This window comes from Populus euphratica, unplaced genomic scaffold (genome assembly GCF_000495115.2).
Source record: "Populus euphratica unplaced genomic scaffold, PopEup_1.0 scaffold57.1, whole genome shotgun sequence".
Taxonomy (NCBI): Eukaryota; Viridiplantae; Streptophyta; class Magnoliopsida; order Malpighiales; family Salicaceae; genus Populus; species Populus euphratica.
The window spans coordinates 928,785-952,796 of record NW_011499919.1 but is presented as its reverse complement, the minus strand read 5'-3'; the positions used below and the strand labels follow the sequence as shown (position 1 = coordinate 952,796).

The window sequence follows — 24,012 nt, the reverse complement described above, 5'->3', positions numbered from 1 at the left end:
TATGATGAGGGGAAGACGTCATCCTTCTTATAAATAGAAGGGAACAAGGAGAAAGAATCCTCCTTACATGCGCATGGCCACAAGCTTATTAATTTCTGGGATTTCTAGGCTTGTTTTCATCAAGCACTAAGGCCCATGTTACACGGCCCACCATCGGCCCATGTAGTTTTGTTGGTTTTTTGACACGTTTTCATGAAGCCCTAATCTAGAGATGAAACCCTAGGGCCCGTTTGAAAGCGGCCCACAGTTGGACCAGGAAGATGCTTTTGTTGTAGTTTTTGTTATAGGAAGGTTTTAGCCCAAAGAGAGTCTTTCTGGTGTTATTGTGTTAACAAGGACGGCAATATTGGTCTAGACAACGAGAGTTCTTAACAAGGATTTTGTGCTATAAATATTTATTGATAAAAATGCTCGAAAGGGCAATTTATAAACTTAAATTCAACATTTTTTTCTCATAAATGCTCGAGAGCTCATCATGTATATGAATTACGTAAAACTCGTTATAAAATGATTATGAGACTCCCCATTTTACGAGGGTGGATTAGTATATAGTGATTCTTACGAATCACGCAATAATTAACCCTTCGTTCAGTGTGGTGTGTGTTTTAGTTGGCAATTGGCATATATTTATGGACTTGCAGTGAAACTAGGACGTAGCAGGTAGGATGCATTTATTTATTTGAAATCAAGTTGTGATTTCTTTTTTAAAATCAATTTGTTTGTAAATGTTGCTGCTTGTGGTGTGCTAGTGATTGTGGGTGTATGAAAGATCTTGTCCACCTTGCAAATTTGCCTTAAGATGGGTTTTTCGAGTTCCATTTGACTACTGTTTTGGAATAGAAAAGACAAAAATAATCGGGATAAAAGAAACATGAGTTTTAATAATTTTTATTTTAAAATGATATAAATTTATTCTAGATGTATCTTTATTTATTTTATGTTTATATCTTATTGTTTTTAACTAAGGCATTGTTCTTATGTATTTAATTAGCTTCAAGTACCGGCATTGATTATTACGATAAAGTTCCTTTCATGAAAATATTTGGTACGTAGAGTGCATGACTACCGCACGTTTTAAGCCCTCTATGTACTTTATATATATAACTAAATATTATCAAGGCGTAGACGGAAGGGAAGCCGCGGCATGCTTTCTAAAGGCCAAATCAGCTTACAGCACAAACTTTTTCTGGGTCGCATTTCGCATCACCTTCGGCAAGGTCACCTTTCTCTCTTCTTCCATGGCAATATTTTTTTGGTCTTTCTTTGAAGGTCCCACATCTATCCATGCATTGAATTTGAGCTGGACTCAACCTCTAGCTTGGCCTTTTCTTTATCATTTCTTTAGGTCGGTTTTAACGTTTGTTTTTGTAATACAATGTGTATTTTAATTGTACATTTTGAATTGTAATGGCAAAAGCTATAGAATATTAAATGCATACTTTTGTCCTAGTAACAATATAAATTATAATCTGATGACAATAAAGAAAGATCAAGGCACATGGAAGTATCTTCTTACACGCATACACTTATTTTCTTGTAAGAAACCAAAAAGCATTCAGTTCTGGACATGGCAGAAGCTTCCTTTTCAATTTTCTTGGCGTGCGGTCAATTCATTACTTCTATGGCTTCAACCACAAGTCAAATGTGGCTTCTCTAGCAACCCTTCAAGTTCTTCTCTATATAAGCAGCATCCTCAAGCATCATTGTCATAATATTCAGATTGATCACACATACGAGTATCATCAGGCTAGATTTCTTTCTTCACTTGAGTAATGGAGGTGGAGGCATCATTAGCTGAAATCTTGATCAAGGTGGCCATGTTTGTGCTTGTACAAGTCTTGGTTTATGCGATTCTTTCAAATTCTTCAAATATCTTCTCCAAGAACAAGACAAGATCATTCAGTTTCAAACATGCTCGTTGTCGTAGCATTCGTGGTTTCTTGGATGCTGTTTCTGACATACCGCTAGGCAGCAGTGAGCCATCACCATTATCAAGGGGTTCAGGATCATTCACCCAAGATTCCATCTTTGATGATTATGGATCTTAACCTCAGCGAGTTGAAAATATCTTTGAAATTATGTAATTAATTCTATTAGATAATGCTATAATCATGGATTTCTTTTTTAAATTGAATAATTTAATAAATTTACAAGACTTTTGAACTAATATTTGCTCGGGCCCTTTAGGCTTTGTCATCTGCTCTTCCTGCAGCTTTATAAGCAGTTTATAGGGACTGGGCCTCCCTCTTTGACCATCCATGGATGCTCAGCTGCACTATTCAAGGTAATTCTTTGGGTTGGATCTGTATATAACAGGATAGCAAGAGGAGATAATAAATTGGCAAGTTCCGACATTTGATGGCTAGTAGAAATTCTTGCAAATTCATTCAAAATAGGCATCTGGAAACTTGGTACTTCCCAGTATTTTGATAGCTCTTTAGCAAAATTAGACTTCTAAAATTGTAGGGATACATTACCTTTACAGAGAAGGCCTTGGAGCAGATCTTTGAGGTCAGGATTTAATTCTTCTGGGAGTGACAAGGGACCATTAACAATCTGTCACTAGATTTCTAACAGTTTAATAGACATTAAAGATAAACACGCGCAAGAGAAAACTAAGTGTGAAAATTACCTTGTCGTAAGTTTCAGGTACACTATCGGCAAGAAAAGGGCAGCAGCCCACCACCATAAAATATAAGGTAACACCAACAGCCCATGTATCAGCAGCTTTCCCATGGTAAACTGTATCTGGTACAATCCAAGAATTCTTATTAATAATTAATTCCACAGTATTGGACTCTGCTTCTTTTCATGGAACATAAATAACTTATTTATGTCATTTCACATTCATGGACTAGCTAATGAAATTCTGGATTCTAGAAGTATGTGAAAAAGTTGTTTCCAACTTGATTTTCATATGCATTCTAGACATAACGATAGAGGTCGAAACCACTTCTGCCGACAAATGAACCCTTAGATAGAGAACCCTTACATGGAGTTTAGTTACTGTATGTTTCAGAATAAAATTCATGAGGATAGAAGAAATACGTCTTCTTGTAATTTTTATTCTGAAAATATAAACTTAATTTAAAACTGTTTTAAAAATAAATTTATTTTATAGTTTTATCTGTGTTTCTTCAATCAAACACTTTTCTCTTTTATATATATCCCCTATGTCATGAGATAAAAACCCAAATGCAACCTGAGGGTTCATGGAAATTATAATGAATGTACCTGAATAACACTCAGGTGCTGTGAAAGCTGGAGTTCCAGGACATCTCAATAGCCCATCATTGTCATCCTGAAAATTAGAATTCCTAAATAAGATGAGTTTGGTATAGGTCTGCAGAAGAAGCTTAAATTCACAGTTTGAAGGAGTGTTGAGAAGATTTAGTTGAGTTCTTGACCTGTGAAACCATTGATTTTATAACAAAAACAAGAAGAAGAAGAATCATGAATAGATTAGCAGATAAGTCGTAATGAATAGCATTACCTCAAAGGCATGGCCAAAGCTGAAATCAACTATCTTCACCCTTCCACTTGTAGTGACCAAAACATTTTCTGGCTTAATATCACCATGCACGATGTTCTGCTACAAATAAGGGAGAAAGATTCAAATTTTTCTACAAAGGGAAACGGCTTCAAGAGATTGGCAACTTACGTGGTGATGCAAATAAATGAGACCGGCAATTACATCCTTGAAATATCTTCTTGCACTTGTTTCATCAATATGTCCTTTCGTCTCCAAAATTTTGCTCATACAACTGCTTTCCACGTATTCAAGAACTAGATGATAACAACCATGTGCCAAAAGAGAGATAGAAGCGCATCAAAACAATAGTCCTTGTAAGATTTTTGAAAAACATGCTTCAAAACATATGGAAGAGGCTATCCATACCCATATACATGTAATCAGATTTTTGGTCATCAATCACCTCAACTAGGTTGATTATGTTTGGATGTTCCAATGTTTTCAATATGGAAACCTGCAAGAAACGCACATTTCAACCATCAACTTCCTTACTATAATATGGACACGGCGCAACCAAGAATATGGAGTTGGTGATAAAATGTTCCACAGTTTCCGAAGACTAATAGACCTATTCAGAATGCATCAAATGGCCAGCCATTATATTTTTCCAAAAAACATAATATTCGTCTGGGAAATTTTGTGTCAATCAGATTGCATATTGGGGCTATTTGTTCTTGTATGAGACAGAGTGAGCAGCTCTATCCACAATCAGAATTTGTCAAAAACTGGACCATGCCAGGCAAGAAAATTCTCACCAGATAAGCTACTTGCGTCTAGGGAAAATCTTTATGCAACAAATCCAGAACATGTTCTTGAGAATCTAGAGGAACCGCTGATGAGAACTGAATATAGATATCTGAATTATTACAACTCATAGAGCTTTTAGCCCGCTTCAAGATAGTAGCTGCAAGATGTGGAATCACAGTTGATGGAACCCTAAATAATTAACCTTACTAAGAAAAAAGAGAGAATAAAACAACATAACAGCATGATCAAAAGAAAAGGCAAGCCTTGAGTTTGAGCATACATAAAAACAAAGAAATACATTAATGAGACACGATCGAGTTCTTACTTCTCTGAGAACATCAGTCATGGCCGTTTCTGATTGTGTGATGCGCAACTTGCGCAAACGAGACTTACAAACAACCTACAATAAACATGGAATGATATTAATCATGGTGATCATATATGAATGTGCAGTTACAGAAAGAGATCATCCATTATGGTTCAAGATATTAAGAAAATTAATTGGTGGGATCAAACCTTAGAGGGTAGGTATGTTAATGTTTGATAAATCAAAGCAACCAATCCAAGCACCGTAGTGCACCAAGGCTATGGAACCTGGCTGTATCAATGAGTGATACCAAGTTATTTCACTCCTCCTTGATGCAAGAGGTTTTGATTAATCTGAAATGGATTTATTATATTTTTATATGTGGATAGCAGATATGTATAGGTCCAGGATCGTGGAGATATCTAGTTATGCCAAGTCTGATAGAAAATTTATAATTTTAGATTTTATATTGGATTCAAATTTTATCTTTCATCTATAATGGGTTTGCTATAATCAACTGCGGTCAGGAAGACTATTAACTTGTCGTTTTTAGTATTTTCATTGTTTTTCTAATTAATTTTGGATTTCTGACTTGATTTTTGATTTTTATGTTATTTTTATATTTGATTTTTAATTATTCTTATCTTATAAAAAAGTAATACCGATTAAAAGGTATGATCCATATTAGTAGAATTATTATAAGAGAATTATTGAATAATAAAATTGCAAATTATGTTTGTATATGCCATCCAATATTCTTCTAAAATTTGACTTTCTTTAAGTTCTATTCTTTAAGTTCAACTGCGTCACCCCTGGTACCATCTTGATTTACGTAATATCCGTCAAGATAACGCCATAGAATTTATCGTTTTTAAGCATTGCAAATCTTGTTCAATATTGCCTCGTTTGGATTCACAAAGCTTTCTAGGTAGTTCACAGGTCAGAAATTCTGGACTAACAAGGAGTGAAATCCATATATATAGCAATGAATTCAAGAGAAGACGAGTGCATCGACACTGTTTTGAGGTTAATTTCCTTTATCAATCATATTTATGCTTGGAGGAGTAAAATTATGGATAATTAAAACAAATAATCATTATAACTAGGTGTATTTACCTTAATAGCATATGGGATTCCATCGTTACTGTTTCGATAAAGAACCTGCACCAAATACACTATTACCTTACTGTTAAACAGACACAGAATAGAATATAAGGAATATATATGTTGTTTACATGCTTACCACTCTACCATAGCTTCCTTGGTTGATCTTCCTTTCTTTTACATACTCATTGATCATCTTTCTTCCATTTGAATGCTACAAATCAACATACAAGTACCAGTAAACTAAGTTTGATAATTTCCTAACAGAACAAGCTCGAATGAGATCGGTCACTAGCTTGTCGTGCTGGATCGATGCTTTCGACACCAACAAAGGCAATAATTTGTGTACTTGAGAGTGAAATAAGTTTCAAATATGTAAATCTTGACCTTAGAATGCTTGACAGAGGTGATTACTGTAACGGGAATCTTCTTACAAGCTTGAGCCGTCCTTGGTGTGCAAGGAATTGATTGTTCTTCCATGTCGACAAAAATATTTCTGTAGGATAACTTTTCTCCATCATCTTGTCGACGTGAGTGATCACTTCCTGCACAATCTTGAGAGAAGGGATTGGATGTGCAGTCCATAGGTAAAACAGACTTCTTGGGATTCTGAATAATTTTCGGCCAATTAATTGCAGCAACCTGAATCCTCGTTAAACTTGGAACAAACCTAGGTAGACATCATGTGACAAGCAGAAATATCCCTTTACAAATACCTACTAGCTTCAAGACTCATCTTCTGCAACAGGAATCATGGACATGTCAATATTCTTGTCATACTTGAAGCTATAAATAAGCAAAAAGTCTAACCAAAAAGGTCACTATGCATCTTATAATCAGCACAAAACCAGGGATAATTGCCTTTTATAAAGCATGAGGCACAAAAATGTAGGTAAAGGCAATAGTAAATGCCCCTCATGAGCTAAATTCTTACCCACAAAGAACTGTCCTCTTTCAGCACAGAAACATCAAGAAAGGCAGAAGGTGCAGCTGACCACAGCACTTCATGAGCTAAATTCTTACCCACAAAGAACTCTCCTCTTTTAGCACAGAAACATTAAGCTTTGGTATTGACTGGTAGCTGAGCAACAGCTATCAACTTAGAAATATCTCTTGCCACATCTACATTATCTGAACTGATAATGCATATAGTTTTCATTGAATTTTTAGTACGATTTTACTTGTTTCACAATCAAGTGCGTTTTTTTTTTTTAAAAAAAAATTATTTCTCATATGATACATGAGTACTTCAATATCGGATGAGATTGACACAAGTAAGTTGCTTCAAGAAGTCTTGTCCGTAATCACCCCTTGTTTCAAGAAATCTTGTTCCTTGTTTTCTTTTCTGACTTAATTACGGTACCGATATTCTACAATATTATAATTGTTAAAAAGAAATCTAGCACTTATTAAGTGCAAAATGCTAGGTATAGTCAAAATCCAAAGTCAGGCACACATCATTTACGCATGCATTGGTTAAGTCACCCCACTATTAAAAGACTATAGTTATCTCATCCAATCTAAGATTCAAAGATTCAGGTCTTGAATTTATTAGAATTTATATTAAATCACATATCAATCTTGATTTATTTTAAAATAATGTTATTTTGGATAAAATCCTAAACTCAATCAAGTTAATCATGTTGCCAGCTTAACCACTACATCATCTAAAAATATTATCATCAATCATTAGTTATATCTAATAAAATTCATATAAAACTACTTAAAACATAAAATTAAATTGAACTCAACTAAGCATCCATTTCATGTCGCTATTTCTTCTGTCTATTATGTACTATAATAAAAATAAAGCAGCATTTCGAACAATATACGGGGATGTAGCTCAGATGGTAGAGCGCTCGCTTAGCATGCGAGAGGTACGGGGATCGATACCCCGCTTCTCCATCTTGTTTTTCTGTTTTTGATAGAAGTCAATTGGTTCTAAAATCACAGCACGTTTCTCACAACTCCAATCAAACACCAATCGAATCTCATTTGGGACCCACATCTCAACGCTTCTTATTCGGTCACAGTCTAAAGCCAAGCTGTTATTTTATCACCTCTCACCGGGCACTCGTCCCCTTCCTCAGCCACAGCCTTAGCCAGACAAGAAGTATACGAGACCCGCTTTCTGTCTCCATTTATCTTATTTCATAAATAAAAAGGTAAAGTTTATTTTAGACCCTATAATTTACAAATATCTATACTTTGATGCCTTGGGTCTTGTTGTTTCATTATGGTCCTTATATTTGTTAAGTTTGAATTTGGAAGTGACTCTAAGATGGTGTTTAGGGCTACTCTGAGAACCCGAATTGCACCACTTTTCAAACCAGCTCTAAAAATTCTAATATCAAGTTTCAAAATCATTTTTCAAAGGCTTGTTCAAGTTTCATCATGTTCACATTTTGAAGTTAATGTTAAAATAAATTTGAAAACTTCTTTGAATTTTTAAAAGTTATTTTATTTTATTTTATTCGGTGAAAGTGGATATAAAATCTACTCAGTTTGAATTTAATGTTTTATATAAGTGCTTATATAAGATTTATATGGATTTTTAATATACAAATGCCACGTAAATCATATTGTAAAATCATTATTTTTTTTATTAAAGCTGGAGTTAGATTTATTTAGTAATATTAATAAATATATTATAGTGTTAGTATTATATTATAAATATAATATTTAATCGAAATTTTTTTATACAGTTCATGTTTTTATATATAGTTATTATCAAACATTTAATTCAAACAAATTATATCTATCATCATTAATTGTTATTTTTTAGATGTTAATATTTATGTTGTTTTAAAAACCTGACATAATGTTATTTTATTGGAAATAATATAAAAATCAAAACATGAACATCTAAAAGAAAATGATTAAAAGGGATAACATTTTGTTAGATTTTCTTAGTTATTGAACATTTTAAAGGGTCATTTTTAAACGTTTCCAGAAATTTTTAAACTAATAGTTGATAAAATAATAAAATCCAACCTATATAAGCCAGCCAAAGTGAAACTGTTCTAAATTTAAAGGGACTAAACCTGATTTTTCTTTAGTAAAATGGTTTCTCTCCACTGGTCCTCTAAATAATATTCATGTAAGCAGTTGATTCAGCTATAAAAGATTTGGAATTTCTAGCATCAGATTCACAGTACTGAAACAAAAAACAATGAGTACATCAAAAACGTTGAGGAAGTTGGAGGTGGTGTCACCAGTACCAGCTGACATAGACATTGCTAACTCAGTGGAACCTTTTCACATATCTGAGATTGCTAAAGAGCTGAATCTTAGCCCTAAACATTATGATCTTTATGGAAAATACAAGGCCAAGGTGAGTTCTTTTTTTATCTTCTTGTGATGGGATTTATGTCATATTATGAAGTGATTGTTTTCTTGCTTTCTTTTGATTGTTTATGTTGACCATCTTGATTGGTGTAGATGATTTTCCTTTGAAACAATGGTTTCCATGGATTAACTTCTTGAAAATCCAATCTCTCTTAAAGGGTTTTTAGATATTTTTAGGAGAGGCTAAGAAGATTGATTTGTTCGTTGGTTTTATAGGTATTATTGCCTGTGCTTGATGAGCTTGAAGGATCAGGAGATGGTTACTATGTGGTGGTTGGAGGGATTACTCCTACACCACTTGGAGAAGGGAAGTCCACTACTACTGTTGGCCTCTGTCAGGCTTTGGGTGCATTTCTTGATAAAAAGGTAGCCTTTTGTTTTGTTCCATTTCTTGCTTTTTACTGTTTTCATTTCATTTTCCCCTTCTGTCCATGTTTTGTGCTGTCAGTTTTGTTGAGTTTTACCTGGGCAGCAAATTTTTAAACTTTCATTCCATTAGTTTCAAGCTATCAGTTTGATTTATGTTTTTATGACGTAGTCAATAATCCATACTAAGTTTTTGGACTGACTGATAACAAGGAAAGTGCCTTGTAGAATCTGTGGAACAGAAATAATAGAAGAAATAAGAAATCAGCTCCAAAACGTTTTCTGTTTTAAGTAGAAAAGGGGGCAGTTGCCTAGTTACGATCCCATCATATGAGGTCCTAGAAGGATGACTGTGGAGATAGTTCTACCATCTAACACATTTTGTGAGGACTCTCAAGATTCAGCTTTGCTCAGTAGTGATTGTATGGGTATGTTGTTAAATCCCGGTAATTACAGTTTATTAAAAGGCTACTTCTCGTTTGTGTATGTTGGCCTAGCTTGCCCAGTTGTTGATGTAATAGAGCTTTCATTACAGTTTATTGAAAGGCCACTTCTTTTGGCTGCTTTATACTGAGCTTCATGCTGTTGTCATTGTTATGTTTTGTCTTTCTAATGGTAGAAGTTATATCAACATCTGAAGGTTGGCATCATTTTATTGGTGAGGCAGAGAGTGTCACTATTTTAGCCTGAGATGTGCATGGACTAAGATATTTTTTGGAAGGAATGTCAGTGGTAATGAAAAGCCATAAACTCTTGTTGGAATACCCAAATCTATGTTCGCTCGAATTGCTTGTTAGAATGAACTTGACACGAACCATATATTTTCAATGTTTGTTCATGTCCAATTGAAAAATTCCCACATTCTGTTCTTCAAAGTCTTAATAAGTTAATACATCCCATTGCTTTCACACACATAAATTTGCTGGTTTTTGTTATTTGTACATCTATGTTAAACAGCTGCATTTATATATGGTAGAACTTTGGCAATTTTTCCTCGCAATGAAAGGTGAAAAGAGCAGTAAAGTTGGCTCAGGCTTTTGTTTTTTTCAAGAATATAGATCTGAAATTTGCAATCTTGAAAGCTACCACAATTCTTCCGTAGCTTTTAGTCAACAACCCAGGAAACTGATCTCCGGTTAAATAGCTGCATTGCCAAAGTCAAATTTTAGTTCTTTCCACTCTAATAAATTTCTTTTTTCTTGGTTTCTTTAGTGCATGAGGACGTTTAGGAAACTAGATATGAATTTGTCTTTATAGCAGGCAGTGGTGTTTCTTGTTTTCTTTACATTTTTGGTGTAAATGATTGTGTGGATATCGTAATTCCGGATATGCCTCTGTTTATGATAGGAATTCTTTTCTTTTTGATGCTAGGTTGCTACCTGCCTTCGTCAACCATCACAAGGACCGACTTTTGGAATAAAAGGGGGTGCAGCTGGTGGTGGTTATAGTCAAGTTATTCCAATGGATGAATTCAATCTTCACCTAACAGGAGATATTCATGCAATAACAGCTGCAAATAATCTCCTAGCAGCTGCTATTGATACCCGGATTTTCCACGAGTCTACACAATCAGACAAGGCTCTTTTAAACCGCTTATGCCCACCGAACAAAGAAGGAAAACGAAGCTTTAGTGACATAATGTTTCGGCGTCTGAAGAGGCTTGGTATCTCCAAGACCAAGCCTGAGGAACTCACACCACAAGAAGTAAAAAAATTTGCAAGGCTTGATATTGACCCAGCTTCCATAACATGGAGGAGAGTAATGGATGTCAATGACAGGTTTTTGAGAAAGATTACTGTTGGACAAGGTCCTGAAGAAAAAGGGATGGTGAGAGAAACAGGATTTGATATATCTGTAGCTAGTGAGATAATGGCAGTTTTGGCCCTCACAACATCTCTAGCTGATATGAGAGAGAGGCTTGGTAAAATGGTGATTGGCAATAGCAAGGCTGGGGACCCTGTGACAGCTGATGATCTTGGTGTTGGAGGTGCTTTGACTGTACTGATGAAGGATGCTATCAACCCTACTTTAATGCAGACTCTTGAAGGAACTCCTGTTCTTGTTCATGCTGGTCCTTTTGCGAACATTGCTCATGGAAATTCTTCCATCGTGGCTGATAAGATTGCACTGAAGCTGGTGGGACCGGGTGGGTTTGTGGTCACAGAAGCAGGTTTTGGTTCTGATATTGGAACTGAAAAGTTCATGAACATAAAGTGCCGGTACAGCGGTTTGACTCCTCAGTGTGCTGTTATTGTTGCAACAATTAGGGCCCTGAAAATGCATGGTGGTGGGCCAGAAGTGGTTGCTGGGAAGCCTCTTGACCGTGCCTACACAACTGAGAATGTGTCTTTGGTTGAAGCCGGTTGTGTGAATTTAGCTAGGCATATTTCTAACACCAAGGCTTATGGTGTAAATGTTGTTGTTGCTGTGAACATGTTCGCATCTGATTCAGAAGCAGAACTTAATGCTGTCAGAAATGCAGCTTTGACTGCTGGGGCATATGATGCTGTTGTCTGTACACACCATGCTCATGGTGGGAAAGGAGCAGTAAGTTGCTTCTTCCTGTTTCTCCATTCCCATACTGAACCAGGATGAATTTGTGCATCACTCTGCTCTCTGTGAAACCAAATAAGCATGGTTCTTACTTTTTCACCTAGAAAGAACTACCACATGTTTACCGAGCTTTGAGCTTTGCAGAAGATATGTCCTTTATCCTCATTATAAACACCAAAATTGCCGTGGTGTCTTAATGTTACTCTATCAATTCATTGGTAGTGCTCCTCAGTTTCCCTTCTATCATAGCCCTAATATATAATTCATACTTTATTTAATGTGTTATATCCTTTCAACTGCTGGTGTTGGAGTTGATTATCCTGCAGGTGAAATCTTGCATGTCTGCTTCACCCACTTGCCTGTTTCATCTGGTTACATCCTGTACAAGAAATAAATAATTCTAATCATATTTTGGATCAGGATCACAGAATATACATATCAGTGGATGAAAAGTTCACTGCCTGATATGAATTTATTTATTGTCTTGTCTAGTTGCCTTGAAGCTGGTAAATGGTCCTCTTTTTACAGTAGCACAAATCTGACTCTAGCTTCTTGAGCATGTGTCTTTAGACAGAATCAGTAAAATATCCAAGTATTGGTTTTAACCTTTTGTTGTCTGCTTATCTCACTGCGTTGTGTTTCTCAGGTGGAACTTGGAATTGCAGTTCAAAAGGCATGTGAGAATGTGACACAGCCATTAAAGTTTTTATATTCCTTGGACATTAGTATTAAAGAGAAAATAGAGGCAATAGCAAGGTCATATGGTGCTAGTGGTGTCGAATACTCAGAGCAGGTAAAGAATTTGTTTCTTCTTTTTATCTTTCAATTTCCATTATGGTTCTTTTAATTCTATCTGAAGGTTCATGTTTTGATGCGTACAGCAGTCCCAATTGGTAGTTGCATTCAATCTTAATTTTTCATTTTTCCCCCTTTTTTACCAAAAATGACAAACATAACTGGGCTGAAATGGTCCAACTGTGAAAGGATTAAAAAGTTTTCTTGCAACGAAAATCATTGTGGGAGATGTTTGATGCATTTTTCTAGGTATGAAGTTTGTTTAAAATAGAAGATAATTCAGAGAAATCCGTTTTCTCTCACATTCAAGTCATGCGGGGTTCAGAAATTTGCCAGCGGAGTGCCCTTGACTGAAAATTTTAAAACATGGACATTTGTTTAAATTCCATGTTCTCTGAAGTTGACCTTCACTTTATATCTAACCAGGCTGAGAAACAAATTGAGATGTACAGCAGGCAAGGGTTCTCTGGTCTGCCGATCTGCATGGCGAAGACCCAGTATTCATTTTCACACCAAGCGTCTGAGAAAGGAGCCCCCACTGGATTTGTTTTGCCAATACGAGATGTCAGGGCTAGCATCGGTGCTGGTTTCATCTATCCTTTGGTTGGGACTATGAGTACCATGCCAGGACTTCCAACAAGGCCTTGCTTTTATGACATTGATCTCGACACTGCCACCGGCAAGGTTATTGGTCTCTCTTGATGCCAACTAAACTTTTCATTTCAAGTGTTTTGCCGTAGGCTTCCCTGTCCTGCCCTTGCAGAAGTACAAAGCCAGAGTGTAACTTATATTTGATTTTTTATGTAACTTGATACATAAGCAACTGATTAAATGAAAAGTTCTTGTTTTCTTTCTGCTTTTAATCCGCAGTTAACAGTCTCGTATCAATGATGGCTAGTAATAATTCAGGTTTCTCTTGCTTTAGCTTCAGAGCTGTGGAAATTAGAACTCATGCTTGTGTTACTGTTAGTTAGCATGGCTATCTCCTCGGCGACACTCATTCCATTTTTAAGTTTCACAAATTTCAAGCTTTGGTTTCAGCCATTTAAAAAGAAAATTCAATAGAAAGGAACACTCCTCTATTGATGGTAATTAAATTAAATATGTTAAAAAATATATATTTATTTGTATAGATTGGATTCTGAGTATGACAAGTTGAGTTTTATAGAAGTTTTTGTTAATTCATGGAAGAATTTCTTATTTTCTGTAAAAATTAAAATGTAATTTGTGAATTGAGTATTACTATTTCATGTGTTTCTGATAATTTTATATGCTAATTCTTCTTAGCTGCAAAAATATAAATTAGTTTCTTAATCAAATTGACATTTAACTATTTTTAAATATCTTAATTTTACTAATTGCAGTATGATATTTATTTATAGTGAATGATACTAAAAATATGGTTACAAATGAATGCTATTTTAGAAAATAAACAATTAAATTGTCAAATAAAACCAACATAAATGCAAAGCTACAAACAACTATAAAAATAGCGTTTTTTATTTTTTTAACCAAATATATATATATTAAGGAAAATGAGAAATCAAACACATCTTGGTTGACGCATGCAATTACTTGCATGAATCTCCAAGAACCCAAAAAAACAACACACAAAGTGCCAAGCAAGTTCTTACACAGGGCAGGGATCTTCCTCCATCCCCGCGCCAAAAGCTAGTTCTTTGACGATGACAGATTCATCATTACCAATATCTTCAGCAAAACACCGTCTACTCACGAAATCTGCAGACACATCAAAGCCTAATTTCATTCCTTTCACAGGAAGAAAAAGTTTGTCATTTGCTTTTGGATTCACGTTTATCTTTATACCATCCACTTTTCTCTTGCTCTATATTCAATCATTTTCTGGCTATTCCTTTCCTTTTTCCTCCCTTATCTCTCACTTTCTCTCAAATTCTTCATCTCTTTCTCACCAACACCACACCCTTCTTCATGTTCCCAACGAATCTCCGTTAGCTGATGCTAAATATGGGGTTCATTCTTTGTTTCAAGAATACAATCTCACGTCTGAAAAGAACCCTTTATTAAGTGCTGGTTTAAATGACACTGTAGCACAACATGGGAAGATGGATGCAGGAAATGATTCTCATGGTGAGGAGGAGCAGCATTCTTTGAAGAGAGAAAATGGGAATAAAAAAAGGGCTGTGGAGAAAGAGAGAGTTGAAAGTGATGTGCTGGCATTGGATTCAAAAGGGAGAGATAGGAACACGAAAATTGAGAAATGGGTGAGGAAAATGGAGCAGTGCAATTGGTTTGATGGGAAATGGGGGAAGGATGATTCTTACCCTATATTTGCACCAGGATCTTGTCCTCATATTGATGAACCTTTCAATTGTTTTATTAATGGAAGGCCTGATAGTGAGTATCAAAAATATAGATGGCAACCAAGGCATTGCAATATCCCGAGGTAAACATATAATATGTCCATACGTTTTTGTACCTTCTCAATTGTTATGATATATATTTTGAGCCTGTATTTATAATTTCTAGCTATAATATATTTGATTTTGGATAGCAATTGTGTTGAGAAATGCAGGGGGGTTTCTCCCTTTTTCTATCAAATTATCAAATATTAATCCTTGAAATACATGTCAACTTCAATTTGCAGGATGAATGGTAAGATTATGTTGGAGATGTTAAGAGGGAAGAGATTAGTCTTTGTCGGTGATTCTCTCAATAGGAACATGTGGGAATCTCTGGTTTGTATTCTTCGAAATTCGGTGGAAGATAAGTCTAAAGTATTCGAAGCCTCTGGCAGAGAAGAATTTCGATCGGAGAGTTCTTACTCCTTCATATTCGAAGTACGTGGTTTAGTATTCTCCTTTTCGTCTCTTATAAGTGCCACAGGAAATCTGTTCATTGTTTGAAAACATTAATTTACTTGGATTGGTAGGATTACAATTCCTCGGTGGAATTCTTTCAATCACCATTTCTTGTTCAAGAATGGGAAATGGAAGGTAAAAATGGATCGAAGAAGGAAACTCTCCGCCTTGATATGCTTGAGAGATCATCCGACAAGTACAAAACAGCAGATGTTCTGATATTCAACACAGGACATTGGTGGACTCATGAGAAAACTTTGGACGGGTGACATAAATGTTCCCTCTCTTCATGTATCATTCTTATTAGGAAATCATCAAGGAACAAATTATAACATCAGATACTTGCAGGAGGGGTTACTATCAAGAAGGTAGCCATGTCTACAGTCAATTGAACGTCGACAAGGCATTTCGGAAAGCTTTGAGAACATGGGCTAGATGGGTGGAAACAAAGACGGATCCGTTCAAGACCCTTGTTTTCTTCAGGGGATATTCTGTTTCTCATTTTAGGTATGTAACGAAGAACCTAAGTTATCCGTGGATTCGAAAACAGAGGCTCACATGACAATCTTGTCACATTTTTGTTCCATTCACAGAGGTGGAGAGTGGGATTCTGGTGGTAAATGTGACAGTGAGACCAAGCCACTTATGGAGGAGACTTATTTTGAAGAAGATCCCCCAATGGTGAAGATTCTGGAGTCGACACTCAAGCGTATGAAGACACCAGTATTCTATCTAAACGTTACAAGAATGACAAATTTCCGGAGGGATGCACATCCTTCAGTATATAGGGAGCAAAATATGACTGAAGAGGAGAGGTCATCGTCGAGAGTCCAAGATTGCAGTCATTGGTGTCTCCCTGGGGTTCCTGATACATGGAATGAGATCATATACAGTCATTTGCTCTTCAAACATAAGCAGAAGGAACTAAAGCCGAAGCAGCGTCTGGTACACAATTCAATGAGACTCCATTAATCGGAAAGTAGCCCAGCAAATCGACAAGCTGTAACAGTTCAACATTCATATTAACTTTATGATTGTCATGACATAAACTTTTCATCACACTGGTGAATTTTATGTTAATATATATATGTCATGTAGCCAATCCAATATTGGTTACACGTCGCCATGAATTTATTAATGCGAACACAATGTTTACAGTAATCTGTTTCCACTGAATACTTGCTTCTGAAGATTCTTCTGCAAAGTTATTGCACGTTGAAAGACCGTTCAGTTATCTCTTAACCAAAATATCCCTCATCTCCTCTCTTCCTTGCGCTCGCTTACCCATCTCCCCTTGTTTCCATCAACAATTCATGATTTCCACAGACATCTTCACTCCTTCAAACCTCTTCTCATCGTCCCCTCCTTGTTTCCACCGACCTCTTGATCACTCCTTCAATCCTCTGGTACAAATGATTTGTTTCTTTTTTTGGCCCACCAACGATAACAAAACCTTGGATTCATCGTTTCGACATCAAACACCATCCACTTCCAAGATCTACACAAATAACCATAAAATATGCTTTGCTTTTGTCCTCTAATCCCCTCTTCATGTACAACCCAGTGTTATCTGCTGGAAAATCTAGGTGAATTTCAATTTCGACAACTATTCATTATCTACTGTGCATGTTGTTTACAATCGAGAAACTAACAATATTTTCTTCTTTATTGTTACAGTATCCTATTTGTTGCTGCAGGAACTTATATTGCTAGGTTGCTGTCATATGATGGGGAAGTAATCTGAGGTCTGCCCTTTATATTTTAGTAGCTGTGCCTTGTACATTGGGACTCTTGTAATATTAACGTTCCCTATTTTATGTGATGCCGGGAATCGGGCCCTTATTATTTTTATTTTCTACGTTTCCATAACCTCACCAAAAGAGTTAATTAAAACTTCCTCTAAATAGCCAATTCATTGGAGTACAATGCGAGCTGCAGATACGATATTGACAGAAGCATGCATGGAGATTTTCATGCGGTGGGTGGTCACATAAAATTTTCTCATATTTTTTAAGCAACGGTAGCACTAGAATGCCATGAGAAAACATTGCTGTTCACAAAATCAGAGGCTTTTCTGTCACAATCTTGCTTTTAATTAGAGGTGGTAAATTCTCTAACCATTTGATGATATGACTTTACATATGGTATTGACAAAAGGGTTTCTTGTTCATCACTACTCTTGTAAAGAAAGAGGAGTAAAGACGACGGTAAGTTTGAATCCCTCATTTGTGCTTGTTTCCCCCCTCTTATTATAGAATGTATAGTATGTATATATCATAATAGGAAATTAATATAGGATGATTCCAATATTGTAATCTCTATAGTTACTGCAGTATTCTACCGTATATATATAAATAGAAAGGTTAGTTAAGATACAACCTAATATATTCTATTATTCTCAACTTGGTATTAGAGTTGCAATCCCTAAAAGTTAATTAATCTACTTCAATCACAGCCTCAAAGCCTCCCTTTTTTAATGGAATAGCCGTTATATACATCTTTCTCTGCTATAGCACCAGCAGTGCAGCCTTCTTTTCTTGCAGCGCCTCCTCTGCTACGTCACCGCCTGGCTTCTCCTCTGCCATGGCTGGTGAACACCTTCTCTTGCAGCTCACGTTTGATGCAGCTGCTGTCTCTGCTGCTGCAAGGGTTATCTCCATCTCTCACACTCATCAAGTCATCTCCCTTAAATTAACAAACACCAATGATTTCTATTAGCGTATGCAGATCCTGCCGTATCTCATAAGCCAAAGAGTTTTTGGTTTTGTTGATGGCTCTAACACTTGTCCACCTTCACATGTTCTTGCTTGTGATGGTATCTCTCTTTAGGTAAATCCGTTTTTTCTTAGCTGAAAACAACAAGACCAACTCATTCTAAGTGCTCTTCTTTCCTCCCTATCTATGGAAGTTTTACATCTTGTTGTTGGCTGTCAAAGCTCTTATTCAGCTTGGCACACTCTTAAGCGCACTCTTGCTTCCACCTCCAACTCTTGTATTATGCAACTTCATGACTCTCTTCAGGATCTTCGATAAGGTGATGAATCAGTAACTCAATTTATGCAAAAAGCTAAGACTTTATTTGATGAATTGGCTGTTGTTGGTCGGCCAATTTCGCTTGAAGATTTCAATTTATATATGTTTCATGGTCTTTGGGGAGATTTAAAGACTTAGTTACAAGTCTTATTACCAAGACCAAACCTTTATCATATGTAGATCTTCATAGTCATCTCCTCACGTATGAATTTCTTCACAAATCTTCAGCTGCCATACATGCTCCTCTACTACCCACACCCAACACTCCATCATCTGCCCTTGTTGCGCAATGCCAGACCTTTAGCAATTCTGGCCGTAGCAAAGGCCGCTTCAATGGTGGCTGACGTCCAAACTAGTCCAGTAGCAGAGGCAACCGATTTGCTAGCTCCAGACCTGATCACCGCAGGTTTCAAACTCCTCCTTTAGTGACAATCGGTAGGACTCTTGGCAACGCAATAGGGGGCAGAATCCATACTGCCATCTATGTCCCTCATTGTCCTCAATTCCAGTAGCGAGGTTATGACCAATAGCCTACTACCAATCTGGTGCAATGCAATCTCTCCTCATCCGGTTTTGTTGACTGGTTTCAGGATACCGGTGCCAATCAACACGTCAAACCTGATCTTGCCACCTTGATTGCTTCAAAACGTATCTTGTTCATGATAATTTACATGTTGGTGATGGTAAGGGCCTCCCTATATCTCATCTTGGTCATACAAAAATATATACACCACATCGTTTTTTCATTTTATCTAATGCTCTTCAGGTTCATACAATCACAAAACCTCTACTCTCTATTAAGAAATTTTATATTGATAATAATGTTTATTTTGAATTTCACCCTCGTGTGTTTTATATCAAGGATCTCAACACCCATAAAGTCCTTTTGTCAGGTCAGAGTAAAGATGATCTCTATGCCCTGACCAAGCCTTCTGTCATGTCAGTTCCTCAAGCCTATTGGTCTCCCTACACTTCTGCCTCTGCTGATTTATAGCATCGTTACTTCATGTATTTTTCAATTGTTAATTTCAAAAAATAAGATCATTTGTAACAATAAAAGTCTTAATTTTCAATGTCAAAGTTGTCCTTTAGGAAAATCATCGCGTTTGTCTTTAGGACCTACGGGTCACAAAACTTCTGCTCCGTTTGAATTAATTTTTAGTGATGTATGGGGCCCTACTCCTCTCTTTTCTTTAGATGATTATTGTTATTTTGTTATCTTTGTTGATGTTTATACTAAATATGTATGGTATTATCCTCTCGTTGTCAAGTCTGATGTTTACTCTGTGTTTCATCAATTTTAAACTCTCGTTGAACATCAATTTTCATTAAAAATAAAATCTGTTCAAACTGATTGGGGTGGTGAATACCGAAAATTATCTATATTTTTTCAGATCATTGGTATTCATCATCGTCTAATTTGTCCCCACACTTATGAACAAAATGGCACTGTAGAGCATCGTCATAGGCACATTGTGGAAACGAGTCTTATTTTTTTAGGGCAATGCAAAACACCTTTTTGATTTTGTAATTATGCTTTTGAAACCTTTGTTTATCTTATAAATAGCATGCCTACTCCTATTCTTGCCCATCGCTCTCCGTTTAATTGTTTATTTCAATGGTCTCTTCATTATCATTTTTTATGTACTTTTAGGTGTCTCTGTTTTCTTTTTTCGCGTCCATATAATAATTATAAATTGGATTTTCATTCCTCTTCATGTGTGTTTTTTGGATATAGTTCCTCGCATATAGGTTATCAATGTTTTGATATTGTATCACACCGTATTTATATTTCCCATCATGTTCGCTTCCATGAACATGTGTTTTCATTTGATAATTCTGAATAGATTGCAAAGGTTTCCACCACAACCACCACCCCACTCACTACTGTTACTCTCCTAAATTTTTTAAACCATCCATCACCACCTATATCCACCAACCACCCAAATAGCCCACAACACTTAGCTCTGCCACTCCAAACAGCCACTCGACCACAACCTCCAACCATCCTTTAACCATCATCTCATGCTTGTTTATCTAACCCTTATGATGCAGGTTCAATTCGTCAATTGATTTTATCTCCTTATGGTCTTGAGGTGCTCTCTAGTCCCTCCTCTGCTTCGCCCACCCTGGCCAACATTCCTACAGATTCAATCTCTGTTTATAGCCCCTCCTCTGCTGACAGTCCTGTACTTGAGGCTACTTCTTCATCATCCTCTCTCGCAAGTCTGCAACTTATGGTTGATTTATCTTCTTATCAGCTGCCACAAGTCTCCTCACTGCCACCATCTTCCCCTGCGTCTCCACCAGCACGTAGTAGACATCCTATGACTTTTAGATAGTGGCAGCTGAAGATAGCAAATCTGGTTGCTTCCACTGTCGCCACCTCTACCTTTACATGGGTATTGCATTCTCCCTCTTTTAAGCCTTTTTCATTTTCTAATGCTGACCGGTATGTAGTTTGGCATAATGCTATGTGTGATGAGATCGCCACTTTGCGCACAAATCGCACTTGGTCTTTGGTTCCATTTCATCCTTCGATGAACGTTGTTTGCAGTAGATAGGTATATTAGATCAAACGTCATATTAATGGTGGTATTGAGCTATAAAGCGCGCCTTGTTACTAGAGGTTTTACCCAGCAAGTAGGTATTGATTATTCTGAAATCTTTAGTCTAGTTATTAAGTAGGCACTGTCTGATTGGTTTTTTCTATCACGATTTTGCAAAATTAGAAGATTTATCAGCTTGATATTCATAATGTCTTTCTCAATGGTGTTCTTACTGAAGAGGTCTACATGAAACAGCCTCCAGGTTTTGTTGACCCCTTTCTTCCATCTCATGTGTGTAGATTTCATAAATTATTGTATGGTTTAAAACAAGCACCGAGAGCATGGTACACTTGTCTAAGTGATTTTTTTCTCTCCATCAGTTTTCAAGCTTTCAAGGTTGACACTTCCTTGTTTATCTTATCTATGGTACTAATATCTTTTATCTCCTGGTGTATGTTGATGATATTCTACCAACGGGTAACAACTCTGCTATACTTCATCACCTTATACAGTTACTCAGCTCTGAGTTCAAGCTTCGTGACTTAAGTGATGTTCACTACTTTCTAGGTATTGAAGTTTAGTCTATTGGTATGGTTTTAATGTTGCGTCAACATAAATATATTCTTGACATCTTTACTCGAGCTGGAATGACTTATTGTAAACCTATTGATACTCTAGTCTCCCCTTCGAAAGTCACTTTATTACCAGATCACTCATTATCTAATCCTACATGATTTCATCAAATCATAGGTGCTCTTCAATATCTTACATTCACCCGTCCAGATATATGTTTTGCTGTTAACAAAGTCTGTTAGTTTATGCGTGCTCCTACAAATTCTCATTGGGTCCCTGTTAAGTGTATTTTACGCTATCTTAAAGGTACGACATCTTATGGTTTTCATATCACTCGAGGCTTTTTTTTTGCTCTACATGGCTTTACAGATGCAGATTGAGCTGGTAGTATTGACGATCGCAAGTCTACGGGTGGCTATCTTGTTTTTTTTAGTCAGACACCAATTTCTTGAAAATCTAGCAAGCAACGCACGGTTGCTTGCTCCTCTACTAAGGCTGAGTATAAAGCCCTTGTTGATGGTACTGCTAAAGTTATTTGGCTTTAATACTTGTTAACAGATTTGCAAGTTCACTCAGTCTATGCTCCTACTATTTGGTGTGATAATCTTGGTGTTACCTATCTCTCAACCAATCTTATTTTCCATGCTCGTACTAAGCATGTTGAAGTGGATTGTCACTTTGTTCATGACCGCATTGCCAAGAAAGAGATTCAGATTCATTTTGTTCCCTTTTGGGATCAACTTGTCGATGTCTTCACTAAACTGCTTCCTGTTGCATCCTTTACTACTTTTTGGTTCAAGTTTCGACTTGATCCCCCACCCTCAGCTTAAGGAGACATATTATAGAATGTATAACATGTATATATCACAATAGAAAATTAATATAGGATTATTCCAATGTTAAAATCTCTACAATTACTGTAGTGTTCTGTCGTATATATATAAATGGGCAGGTTGGTTAAGGCACAACCTAATACATTCTATTATTCTCAATTTTCCTTTTCTTCTTCTTATAAGAGTAATAGAATACAACATATGTTAATTCATAATTAATGAAAACAAAAAAACACTCATGGTGGTAATAAGATAACCTAGATCGAATCTTATTCCTACCAACACAAGATGAGAAGGATTATTAGCAAGAAAGTTATCTTTCGTCCTTTGAACAACAAGAATAAATAATTTTTTTAACCTAGTGTACATCCTTTTTTTTTTTACAAAAAAAAACTAAGTTAAACTAAGTTTAGGGTTGCTGGCTTGGGCTCAAAGACTTATCAATACTCTTTGACTTTTCATTGTAGTGCTTCAGGTGTGTTAAGCTATAGACATGTGAGTTCGGCTTTTTTAGGCTCATTTCATTTTTTAAAATTGAATATAAATTAAAGAAAAAATTATTTAACCTGGTTGAATTTATATTTTAAATTGTAAGTTTGATGAGTTAAGATACAAATTAAATTTTTTTTTCTTAAATTGCTTTTAATATATATATATATATAACTTTTAGAGATTTATATTTCGATTAATATCACTCAATTGTAATTTTTCTTGTTTATTAATTTTTTTGGATATAGATTGTTTTTTTGGTATTTTGCTTATTTAATTTTTGAAAAGATTATTTTGGATCATCTTTAATTTTTTTTAATCTACATAAGAAATTTATTTTTAAAAATAAAAAATATTTATTTTCAGATAATATTTCTAATATACGTAACTTTGCATGATATTTTTTCACTTTTATTTTATTTAATTAATTTAATATATGTGTTTATTTTTAATATCAAATAAATTAATATGTGCATCTATTTTAAATAATATAGATATGATATAAATATGATCACACAACCTGAATTCTTAATTGAAATCTAATCCAAGATGTATATTTGTATATACACACACTTCAAATATATGATATCACTTTATTTTATTTGAATAATAAATAATAGTTAGATAAATACATGAAACTTGATGAATAAAGTATGAATATTTAAATTTTTTAATAACTGAATAACAAATAAAATATGGATATAAAAAAAATTAGACATCTGAATGCTATGATCATTCGTAGCCCATCATCTAAATATCCAGTTATTTCTCTAAATGTTTTTAAAAGAAGCATCATGTAACGAAAAAAACTGGATATATTGAATAAAATTAATATTCTTTACATTAACACATCACATGGAATAAACTTCAAACGCAGATAGGTGGAAGAACATAACTAGCAAGAGCTTGTAATGAATAAATTAATACCAAAGTGAATTTTGAT

At 35.5% G+C, this 24,012-nt stretch overlaps 3 protein-coding genes and 1 non-coding gene across 9 annotated transcripts; 3 read left to right on the top strand and 1 right to left on the bottom strand.

The window, feature by feature from the left end:
- Positions 1–1,380: 1,380 nt before the first annotated feature.
- LOC105134996 (serine/threonine-protein kinase GRIK1-like) lies at positions 1,381–6,729 on the bottom strand. Of its 6 annotated transcripts, none has more exons than XM_011039659.1 (12): positions 6,714–6,729; positions 6,078–6,429; positions 5,830–5,904; positions 5,703–5,747; positions 4,605–4,679; positions 3,899–3,986; positions 3,662–3,786; positions 3,494–3,592; positions 3,235–3,301; positions 2,633–2,748; positions 2,478–2,556; positions 1,381–2,303 (listed from the first exon to the last, which is right to left on the bottom strand). In XM_011039659.1, the coding sequence occupies exons 2-12, from the start codon at positions 6,273–6,275 to the stop codon at positions 2,215–2,217; spliced, it is 1,056 nt and encodes a 351-aa protein (XP_011037961.1). In that variant the 5' UTR covers positions 6,276–6,429; positions 6,714–6,729; the 3' UTR covers positions 1,381–2,214. The 6 variants fall into 6 exon arrangements, with proteins under 6 accessions (XP_011037961.1, XP_011037959.1, XP_011037965.1 ...); XM_011039657.1 differs by having other exon boundaries at positions 6,625–6,722; XM_011039663.1 differs by having other exon boundaries at positions 2,478–2,528; positions 6,625–6,722.
- Positions 6,730–7,522: 793 nt separating this feature from the next.
- Positions 7,523–7,595, top strand: TRNAA-AGC (transfer RNA alanine (anticodon AGC)). The gene has a single exon. It is a non-coding gene; the product is annotated as a tRNA-Ala (tRNA).
- A 1,158-nt stretch (positions 7,596–8,753) lies between these two features.
- Positions 8,754–13,615, top strand: LOC105134994 (formate--tetrahydrofolate ligase). Its single transcript, XM_011039655.1, has 5 exons — positions 8,754–9,024; positions 9,255–9,404; positions 10,776–11,951; positions 12,604–12,750; positions 13,179–13,615. Exons 1-5 carry the CDS (start codon positions 8,863–8,865, stop codon positions 13,452–13,454), a joined length of 1,911 nt encoding a protein of 636 aa, XP_011037957.1. The 5' UTR covers positions 8,754–8,862; the 3' UTR covers positions 13,455–13,615.
- A 705-nt stretch (positions 13,616–14,320) lies between these two features.
- On the top strand, positions 14,321–16,733 carry LOC105134993 (protein trichome birefringence-like). Its single transcript, XM_011039654.1, has 5 exons — positions 14,321–15,177; positions 15,379–15,571; positions 15,664–15,857; positions 15,941–16,099; positions 16,186–16,733. The coding sequence occupies exons 1-5, from the start codon at positions 14,438–14,440 to the stop codon at positions 16,562–16,564; spliced, it is 1,665 nt and encodes a 554-aa protein (XP_011037956.1). The 5' UTR covers positions 14,321–14,437; the 3' UTR covers positions 16,565–16,733.
- The last annotated feature ends 7,279 nt before the right edge of the window (positions 16,734–24,012 follow it).

Coding starts and splice junctions, on each gene's coding strand:
- LOC105134996 (XM_011039659.1), bottom strand. CDS start 6,275: ATGGACTGCACATCCAATCCCTTCTCTCAAGATTGTGCAGGAAGTGAT. Junction 5,748..5,829: donor AAGGAAGCTATGGTAGAGTG/GTAAGCATGTAA, acceptor TATTTGGTGCAG/GTTCTTTATCGAAACAGTAA. Junction 3,593..3,661: donor TCATTTATTTGCATCACCAC/GTAAGTTGCCAA, acceptor CCTTATTTGTAG/CAGAACATCGTGCATGGTGA.
- LOC105134994 (XM_011039655.1), top strand. CDS start 8,863: ATGAGTACATCAAAAACGTTGAGGAAGTTGGAGGTGGTGTCACCAGTA. Junction 9,025..9,254: donor ATGGAAAATACAAGGCCAAG/GTGAGTTCTTTT, acceptor TTGGTTTTATAG/GTATTATTGCCTGTGCTTGA. Junction 9,405..10,775: donor GTGCATTTCTTGATAAAAAG/GTAGCCTTTTGT, acceptor TTTTGATGCTAG/GTTGCTACCTGCCTTCGTCA.
- LOC105134993 (XM_011039654.1), top strand. CDS start 14,438: ATGACAGATTCATCATTACCAATATCTTCAGCAAAACACCGTCTACTC. Junction 15,178..15,378: donor AGGCATTGCAATATCCCGAG/GTAAACATATAA, acceptor TTCAATTTGCAG/GATGAATGGTAAGATTATGT. Junction 15,572..15,663: donor CTTACTCCTTCATATTCGAA/GTACGTGGTTTA, acceptor TTGGATTGGTAG/GATTACAATTCCTCGGTGGA.